At 54.3% G+C, this 9,766-nt stretch overlaps 1 protein-coding gene across 1 annotated transcript; it reads right to left on the reverse strand.

Moving 5' to 3' along the window:
• Window positions 1-2,498: 2,498 nt before the first annotated feature.
• RNF222 (ring finger protein 222) lies at window positions 2,499-5,564 on the reverse strand. Its single transcript, XM_015879508.2, has 2 exons — window positions 5,034-5,564; window positions 2,499-4,242 (listed from the first exon to the last, which is right to left on the reverse strand). The coding sequence occupies exon 2, from the start codon at window positions 4,209-4,211 to the stop codon at window positions 3,579-3,581; it is 633 nt and encodes a 210-aa protein (XP_015734994.1). The 5' UTR covers window positions 4,212-4,242; window positions 5,034-5,564; the 3' UTR covers window positions 2,499-3,578.
• Between the last annotated feature and the right edge of the window lie 4,202 nt (window positions 5,565-9,766).

Genomic DNA, 9,766 nt, shown 5'->3' on the forward strand with positions numbered 1-9,766 from the left:
GCTCAATGGAGCCTTCTTCTTAATTATTCATGCTTAGATTTCAGCTGATGGAGCTGGGGCTCTCAGAGGCTGGATCCTAATGGAGCCTGCTGGCATGTCTGGCCAGTAAGCACTCCTGGGCCATGCACAATTCCCACCTCTCCCATCTCCAAGCCATAAAAGTGCCACCTTCTCCCGCTAATGATGCATTATGCAGCCATTACCCAGAGTTCATAGACCTGCTGCCACCAGGCAAAGGTAATGCTGATGTAGGAAGGGCAGCTGTGTTCTCCAGCATGGGAAATCACACACTGATGGGGGTTGCCCAGCCAGCAATTCTAAACAGAGAAAGGGAAGAATTTGACATGGAGAGGCACTGGGACCAACAGCACCCCTATAGACCAGTCAGCATCGTGCTGTGCTGATTGCCTGCACAATATCTCCACCTGCAAAGTCATCGTGCCATGGGTGATAGATGGAGTCATCAGTCGAAGATGAGTCAGGAGTAGCAAAGTCAGTGTTTGGACACTGTGCAGGAGAACATCTTAAATGCATCAGGAGTGGCTGCCAGCCTGCTGGCTGTTCTGGTTGTCCCTTTACAGTGCTGCACAGGGATTCCTGGGACTTTCAGCCACTCCTTTCCATGTGGACATCTCACACAGCTGGAAAGGACTGGAAACACAGCCCTGCTGTGTGCACAGCTCAAGGTGCCATCTAAATACAGATGGGGTTCACGAGGACCACAGTGTCACGGCAAGGCTTAGGTGATCTTACAGGGTCCTATATATCATTCCCAAGCCCAGTTTCTTCTCTCTTGTTCATCCAACATGGAAAATACAAACACCTGTCCATGTGCCCATTCATCCCCCACAGCCCTTCATCCTCATACCTCCATCTAGTGCCCTGTTCTCATGCTGAAGCTCCATCCATCCATTTAATGCCCATCCATCCCCACTCACTCACCACCCAACTATTCTCTGCCCATTAAATACTCATATGTGGGAGAAAAGGATCAAACCTGGGGTGGTTTTGGCTCCCCCTACAAAGACAATACTAAATCTCATAGTGCCTGTGCTGGTGGTCCTATAGCAGTTAGAGAAGTGCAGAAAGGTTCTCTTACTGGAGGACAGAGGGCACACTGTTAGATAGGATCTATACCCCCACTTTCTTCAGAGAGGAGCATCCTTCAGAAGCACCTGCATGGGCAGACAGCCACTGTACCTGAGTCCTCCCTCAGCAGGCTCCTCAGGCCTGTAGCAGGTGGTTGGAGCTTTCTCCAGGCCTTTATAAAATCACTGAGCTGGCAGAGACATCCCGGCTCTTATCTCAGCAGCTGGCACTCAGCACAGGCCTCTGAGCTGCCTGCCTGGGCAGTGCCAATGCCTGCAAGTGCCTGCAGCACAAGGGCTGGGTGCTGGATCAGGGTCATGCAGCCTGCTGGACCCAAGTAAGTAAGGAAGTAATTGCCCTAATGGGCTCCTGCCTTGGGCAGCTTGTAGTTGCTTGTGAAAAAAAGCCCATGCTCTGGGCTCATCCCTGTGGCAGGGAGACAGACCTCCAGTGTCACCAGGAGATAAGGGATGGAACATCCTGACCTTCCCCTGCAATGGAAACAGGTGAAGGGTTTGTGATGGAGCCAGGGCACCAAGGGCATCTACAGGAGTCCCAGCAGCTTCCAGCATAGATTGCAAGCATAGGAACCTGCAGCTGACACACTAACTCTGTGAGATGGTGTCCAGAGATTGTGGCCACATTAGAAGGACCAAACAGGGCTGCATGTGTGTCCTCACCACAGATGATGTGGGAAATCAGCAGAGAATGCAACCATGCAATGCATGTCTGTGAGCTGCAGGATGAACCAAATCACTGAGGTACTCAGCACTGAGCTGCAAGTGGCCTCAGCACCCTGTGATGCCCCTGGCCCTGATTCTGCAGGGGGAAGCTGCACAGCACCTGCAGGCTTGGCTTTGCTGGAGCTGCAAACCTCCTCCACAGGAATCAGCAGCAGAGGGTGGCACAGGAAGGACTGGTTCCTTAATGACATTAATAGCAAGAAAATAGGATGCTGGCAACTTCTCCATCAGGACTGGGAATATCTATCCCAGATACACACAGACCCCAGCGGATGTGGGTGGCTCTGGTGAGGATGTGGGGATGGGGACATCAGCCCTGAGCAGCAGGAGGGCGTGGGTGCAGCATTGGGTGCAGGCTCTGCCTTGTTGGCAGCTGCTTACAGCCAGATTTCCCGGGGGGTGGCTCTGTAACTCTCCCTCTTGGGAACGCAGGGTGCCACCTCCCAAGCCTGGTTCTGTTCCCGTGCCAGTCCAGCTCCGGCCAAGCAGTGCCACCCTGTGGCAAACCCAGAGTGATGCCCCCAGACCCCACCCAATGTCCATGGCACTGCCTCTCCCTGCTGATGGCACCCCTAGACTTGGTCTCCTCTTCCCTGCTGCCACCCCCAAGATGTCCCCTCTCAACCCAGAGCTGCTGCTGAAGTCCTTTGCCAAGTGGCTCCTGGACTCCAGCAGTCAAAAGTGGGCTCTCCCAGCCCTGCCTGCCCCTCAGCAGCCCTATATGCCAGGGGCTGGCTCCCTGGCACCCTCCAGTACCTCCCCAACATCCAGAGTAATAATAATGAGGGCAATTATTAAATGAGGAGGCAGGGACGCATTATTGGCAGGTAATTATTTCTTATGAAATAAGATTTCCATTCCAGTGCAGTGTCTCAGGTACTTTTCCCTGAGCAGTCTCCCAATGCAGGGGTCAGTGTCATTACACCTGGTACACAGCTATTGAAACAGGCCCAGGGGTGGATGAGCGATGCCCTGCATTTGCTCAGAGATGGGCCATAGGGCTGCCATGGGAATTTCCTGCTGAGCAGCATTTCTAACACTGGGCAGTTTTTATTTGTCCTCTTGAAATGTCCTGGGTGATCCCAAAGCACTGCAGCCCCCTGATGCCCAGCAAGAAGGATTCTCACTGTAGGAGCTACGTGCCACAATCCTGACAATGACAGCAAGGGACATCCTGCTCCTACTCCGCGTGTCAGGGACCTGTGAAAGCACCAAAGTGCATTCCTGAGCACCACAGTCACTGTGACTGTGACTTCTTTTGGAGTGGGCATGGGGGAACCCCAATCTCACGTACACCTCTCAGACGTCCACACCTCCCCCTGATGTGGGGACAGGATGGAATCCCCAGAGCCACCCCTGATGCAGCCCAGATCTATGCCTTCACTCCCTGCCCACTGCCTGTCCCTGGGTGCCCAGGGCAGGAGGGACATGGTGATAAGCAGGAGCATGGACACCTCTGGGGGACCTGAGAGCAGGGCTGAGGGAGGGCAGGGCTGTGAGCTGGGTCCTTCTGGCTCCACCACACCACTAAAACACAGAAGGATCCCTCTAACAGGACTCAAGCAGCCACATTTCAACCAAATGAGGCAACACCTCTAGCATGTGAGCACCCAGAGATCTTCAGGAACATCCCAGATTCATGGGCAGATGGGAAAACTTCCCCTGGAGCTGCATCCAGGCTTTCTCTGGGAAGGTGCCAGCCCCAGCATCAGCACCATTCCTCCACCATCACAGTCTCTCCTGTCCTCACTGTGAGTCCCTCTTGACCAGCAGCAGCCAGGGCAACACAGCTGCCAACAGGGCCACAGTGAGGATGAGCAGCACTGCCAGAGCAATGGGCGACTGGCAGAACTGCAGCCCCAGGGCCGAGCTGGAGGACATGGTGCTCTGCGTCTCTGCCTGGCTTTCTCTCCGCAGGGAGGAGTAGTCCGTGTCCACCAGTGGCATCCCATGCCTGCTGATGATGAAGATATGGGCTCCACGTGCCAACTCTCCCTGTGCACCCGTGGGGCTGCACCTCTCCAAGCTCTGCACCGGCATCACAAAGTGACTGGGTACCACCAGGGTGTTGCTGCTCTCCAGTTTGGTCAGCTGGGATAAGGAGGACGGTGACAGGGGCATTTCCAGTGTCCGTGGGTTGGACGGCCACAGCGCCTTCTTCTTGCTGAGGAAGGTGACGTAGCGGCACACAGGGCAGATGATGCTGCTCTGGATGTGGCCGTCCAGCTTGGCAGAGAGCAGGCACTTCACCAGGCAGTCGTGGCAGAAGGCGTGCCCGCAGCTGAGCTGGCGATGTGTGTGTTCCAGGGGGTGGAACTTCTCGTAGCAGACGGGGCACTCAGCAGGGGCTCCTTCCTTGCTTGGTGAGGTCTCAGCCATCCCTGAGCTGCAGACCGCGGGCACTTCCCAGCTGTGAGCAGGGATATGGGGTGTTATAGGGGTCTCAGGTGCAATAGTTACCATGGGATGTCCCAGCCCAATAGCCGGGTCACTGCTGGAGCGCATTGTGTGCCTGCTAGTCACAGCATTGCCCTGCTGCCTGGCGTGTCCCCTGCTCTGCCCTGGTGCACAGTGGGGTGCAGGGACAATGGGACACAGAGCCTTGTATGGGCTCGGTCTGAAGTATTTCTCAGGGCAAGGAGCATTCAGAGAAGGAAGAATGGAGAAAGAGAAAGAGAGGGAGGAGGAGAAGAGAAGGAGAAGGAAGAGGAGAAGGAAGAGGAGAAGGAGAAGGAGAAGGAGAAGGAGAAGGAGAAGGAGAAGGAGAAGGAGAAGGAGAAGGAGAAGGAGAAGGAGAAGGAGAAGGAGAAGGAGAAGGAGAAGGAGAAGGAGAAGGAGAAGGAGAAGGAAGGGAGGAGGGACACTCAGTTCCAAGAGTGGCTCAGCAGTTGGAATTCCATGAAGAAGGCAGGTTCTCCAGACCATGCTGTGTTTTCAGATCTAATCTGCTCCCCATTTTGCATACCATCAGTGCACCCCGAATGCCCTCACAGCTGTTTCTAGGGGTTTTGCATTCCCTCCTTGCTGCTGGACACATGTGTATGGCAGCCCAGGAGCCATTCCCTGCACTGGGATGGCCATGCCAACACGAGGAGCCATCCCTTACAAGAAGAGGGACCCGATTCCTGCTCTATTTTAGCGATTTGCTGCTCCCTGCAGAGCCACAATAATCCCTCACCCTGTGCCCCAGAGTCCCCCTACCTTCTGCAGGGCCCCAGGGCAGGGTCCTCTCCATCCGCTCCACTGCTGTCCCCAGCGCTGAGCACCAGCCGGGCTGGAGAGCGGGGTGCCTATATAACAGCAAGGAGGTGGCTGCGCGTTTCATGCGAGCTGGTTGCGTAAAGGCAGGAGCGAGGACAGGGCAGCACCCGGGCTGTGAATGCAGAGGAACCCGTTCGAGTTTTAAAGCCTGAACCCTGCCAGGGAGTGGGTGTGGAGCCAGCATCAGGCGTCAGAGGGCAGGGATAGGTGGCACAGTGCTGCCTGTTGGCCTCCCTGTAATGGGATCCCAGGGTCAAACCTCAGGCTGCTGGCCCCCATACACAGCATGGCCCCATATCAGGGACAGGCTCAGCTCTGTGCACAACCACACATTGCTGCTCCCCATCCCCACATTGGTCTCATCTCCTTGCTCGCTCCCCTGTGTGTCACCCAGCCCCACAGTGCTAGATGGTCAGTCCAAAGAGCAGCATGGCTGTGGGCAACCCAGACAGCTCACAGCAAAGCAGAGCTCTGGTCAGTCACCTCCTTCCTGCCTGCAGGGTTCCAGCACCATCTGCTGCAGCTTGTGGGCAGATGGAGCCCCTCCACTTGACCACTTGTGGGTTGGAATCCTGCACAAAGAAGGCTCCCCGTGGCCTTACCCCTTGTCTCAGGATGCTACCATTCCTCTCTTGACCTCCAGAGCCTTTCAAAAGCAGTTTGCAAGTGGATGGTTCCTGCCACCATCTTGAATCTTTTCAGCAGCCTCAGCCCAGCAAGTGTCCTCAGCATGATCAAAGAGGCTCCAGAGAATTCCTATGCCCTGGGAAGCCTGCAGGCTCCATCATAGTTTAGGAGAAACCTGGGATTAGGTGGGGATCTCACATGGGTGCAGAGATGCTCTGTAGAACCATTCCCAGTCCTGTGCTCCTCCGGCCTCAAGAAGGTGCCTGGGATCTCCAGGATCTATGGTGCAAGAAGAGAGGGCAAAGAGTGTTAAGGCACCTGTGGCACCCAGCGCTCAACAGATGTGTCCCCACAGTCAGTGCATGGGCAGCTGTGGTGGTTTCGAGCCCTGGCAGGCGTGGGCAGTGGTATCACCACCCGTGGGTGCAGCGGTTACATCACAGGTTTGGTTTCTGGATGAAAAAGGGTGGGTGCAAACTTACCAGGCCATCCCCTGCTGTGGGGCAGCTGCCAAAATGCAGAGAGCACCTTGTGTGGGGTTGGTACCCTTTGTACCTGCAATGCCATGAAATCCCACCGTAAGAGATCCAGAGCTGCTCCTCTGCTCCACAACCACTCCTCTCACTATCCTGTTTTTTATGGCATTGAGAACCCTCTGGACTGACCCAGGGCTGAGGTCCCACCATCACCTTTGGGTGCACATTCCCATTTATGACCTTCCTTGAAGCTGCCAGTTCCTCAGTGCTGTAGATTTGACCTGGGCCAGCATGGGCAGGTCTGGGGCACCAAGCATCTCCCCACCTTCAGCTCTCAGCTGGCACCGGGCGGGGTGGAAATTCCTGTTTCCCATAGTTTGGATGCTCTCCATTGTTGGAAACTATGAGCTCACTGCTCTATACATAGGCACTGAGAAAACAAGTCTGCCTCCCTCTGCGGCTCTGCCCATGCTAAAATCAAAGGGATTCTGGTGTCATTAGTTTCGCCTTTTCCCATGCACTGATTTTCCTGGTGCCTTTGCCCCAGTTCCACACATGGCTGCATCACTCCTGGGTGGCAGAGTTGAGTCTGTCAGTGCCTGAAAGGTGAGACCAGGTTCAGGGGCAGAGCCAGGTCCTTTGCCAAGTGAAGAGGTGGAAATGGAAGCTCCTCTCCCATGTCCATAGCTGAGACCTGCTCTGCTCAGGGTCGGTGGCTCCAGCAATGAGAGGCATTGCTGACTTAGGGGAGGGCACAGCCCTGGGTCCCCCCCCCCTGCACTTGTGATAGATACAGATTCACATATGGAGTTCAGTCATCAGCCAGGAGAACCTTTAAGATGGAGAAGCCCTCAAAGGGTGCATTGCCAAAGGCAGAAGGAGGGGTCATGGTGTCCTTATATATGCTTGGCAGACAGTGTTGGAGGTTTTACTCAGAGGGTTTGTGGCTTATATTCATCTCCTCACCTGCAGATCTGAGGCTTTGCAGTCACTTCTGCTCATCCCATTTCCTTTCCATCTCTTCCCAGCTTGGAAACTGTGAGTAGCTGGCATTGGTGAGAAGGAGGTAAAGGTAAGAGGGGAAAAGTGAACCTGTTTGACTTCATCCTTTGGATGATGTCCCCCGTTTGAGATGTTCAGTGGAGCTCAGTGACTTTCCCAGGGATGCTCCAAGCTTATTTGTTCTTTAAATAAAGTCCCATTTCTGGAAAAGATGCACAAACTGGAGGGCATGAAATCCCTGAGGGAGCCTGAGTGGGCCCAGGTTTGCCCGTCTCCTCCCATGTTTGTTTTGTATGACTTCAGAATGGGAAATAGGTGTATTTTCCTTCTGGGTGACTCCGTATCTTGTGTCGACTCCGTGCTTTTTGCCTTGCCCAGGAGATGGTGCTCTCGGATGGTTTTTGGCTGCCCAAAAGAAACGAAGAGCCCTGGGTGCATTGAACGACCGCTGAGCCTCCCTTCCCAGAGCTGCCAGGGTCTGTAAGGTGCTGTTCCCACGGGGAAGCTGCCCACCCCCCATGCGAGGGGATTGAGGGATGTGAGCCTCCTGCGTATGTCAAGGGTCTGGTATTTCGATGTGAGAGCTCCTGGAGCAGCTGGAACATCTCCCAAACCCTCACCAGTTCCTCTTTTCCCACCAGGGTGAGGATGTCCTGAGCAGATGCTGCCTGCTTTGTTAAGGGACCTGCAGTATCTGGGCACACAACTCCATGCTGCCTCTGCCTCCTGCTCAGGAGTGCCTCTGTGCCTGGTGCTGTCTCTCAAGACCTTATTCTGTCACCAAATATTGGGCTTCTGTCCCACCCAGCTCATACAGAGCCACACAGCCCTATGGTTTTTACCTGTGTGGTATCCAAGGGCTCCTTCAAGGCTCATTTGCCCAGAGATTGCCTCCACCACAGGAGTAGTGCCTCAAGCAGGGCTGGAGCAACCCATGGCTTTCATGGACACAAGCTATGCCCCAAATCCAGCAGCAAATAGGATGAGTTTCATCATTGGTACTGCACACAAACACATCCCATCCCGAGATGGTTCAGGGGAGAGGATGCTGCCAAGGGGTTAATCTGCAGCATCATGTGCATAATGGAGAAACAATGAGGCTTTGGATTGAGCAGGCAGATGCTGAGGGAGAAGAAGGCTTCTATTGAGGTGGGGCTGGCAGCTGCCTCTAAGACAGAGTTTTGGGGTCCTGCAAGTGCAAGGATGAGCAGATCCTTCCTGGGAATGAGGCTGGGATGGGGAGCAACACGTTGAGCCTATCAAATCACAGCGGCCAGCACAGATGGATTTTCCCCTTGCTTCTGTGGTCTGGGCTTAAGTGGGACCATTAGAGGAGTTTGGGAAGCAGACAGGGTTAGTACCCTCGTTCAGTGCATGCTGGCTGCCAGCAGAGGGAGGTGCAGGTGTCCTTGGAGGGCTCAGAGATGAGACAAGGTGCTGGGGACACTGCAACGTGAGCAGGAAGAGCTGGCAGGGCTTGTGGTCCTGTACCTAAAGGAGTAACTCCATGAGGTTTTGGCTGCCTAACTGTGTGGCAGGTTGAGATTTTCCTCCAAGCCCCAGCTGAGGGGCAGCTCAACAGGAATCAGAACAGTCTCCAGGTCAATCTGCAACACACATCTTGGAGCAACACAGGAAGAAAAGGCTCGATAAAAGGAAAACTGAATTCTAACTTACGATGGAGTTCATTATCTTGGATGATTTAATGTTTTTATGACCATACAGTGCTGCAATAATCAAGAAAGCCAGTGTTTAGGGAGGCTGTGCTTTCAGAAGGCAAACAGGGCTGCAGCTTTATTCAGGAATTGCTGGCAAATTCTGACAAACACAACAGTTTGGTAAATACTGCCCAGGCACTGAAGGCAGCAAATTAGTAAAAATAGCAACTTTTATTGAAAAGAAGACTCTGTGTGGATGTATACAACCAGCCTGAGGCAGGGAGGTGTTGGATAAAGGGAGGACTGATTACATGGCTCAGTCACTGAGCGCAACAGAGGCTTTGTTGCCTTTGTGCTGCAAGAAAATCCCTGTTAGCTTCAGCCCTTTGCCTGGCCCCAAATCCGCTCAGGGCTGTGCAACTCCCAGCTCTACCACCTGGGGACCCCATCTTCTAAAGTCCTCCTACACCTCAGTGTCTCCATACACCTCCAATACCATCCTCATGACACGTCCTTCACACACCCACAGTCCTGCAGCCCCCCAGCTCCATTCTTTTGTACATCCTTCCCAGTCCCACCCCATCCAGCTTTGTCCTTCCCCTTATCCCTCTCAACACCATCTCTCCCTGTACCTCTCCCAGCCCCATCCTTCCCTGTATATCCCCTCACACCCTGCCCAGACCTACACCCAGTGCCTTCCTAAAACCATCCCTCCCAGTCCATGCATCTTCACCAGTGCCATCCCACAGCCCCAGCTCTGCTGCTCCACCCCATCCCCATGAGAGACACCCCTTGCCAGCCTGGTGCCCAAATTCGTTTGGTGATGGCTTCAAACAACCACAGTTCACCCCACTGAGTTGCAAAAATGAAACATGACTGCTGTTAGGGGAGCATTTGGATGGGGGGGAGC

Source organism: Coturnix japonica, chromosome 18 (genome assembly GCF_001577835.2).
Source record: "Coturnix japonica isolate 7356 chromosome 18, Coturnix japonica 2.1, whole genome shotgun sequence".
Classification (NCBI taxonomy): domain Eukaryota; kingdom Metazoa; phylum Chordata; class Aves; order Galliformes; family Phasianidae; genus Coturnix; species Coturnix japonica.

Coding starts and splice junctions, on each gene's coding strand:
- RNF222 (XM_015879508.2), bottom strand. CDS start 4,211: ATGGCTGAGACCTCACCAAGCAAGGAAGGAGCCCCTGCTGAGTGCCCC.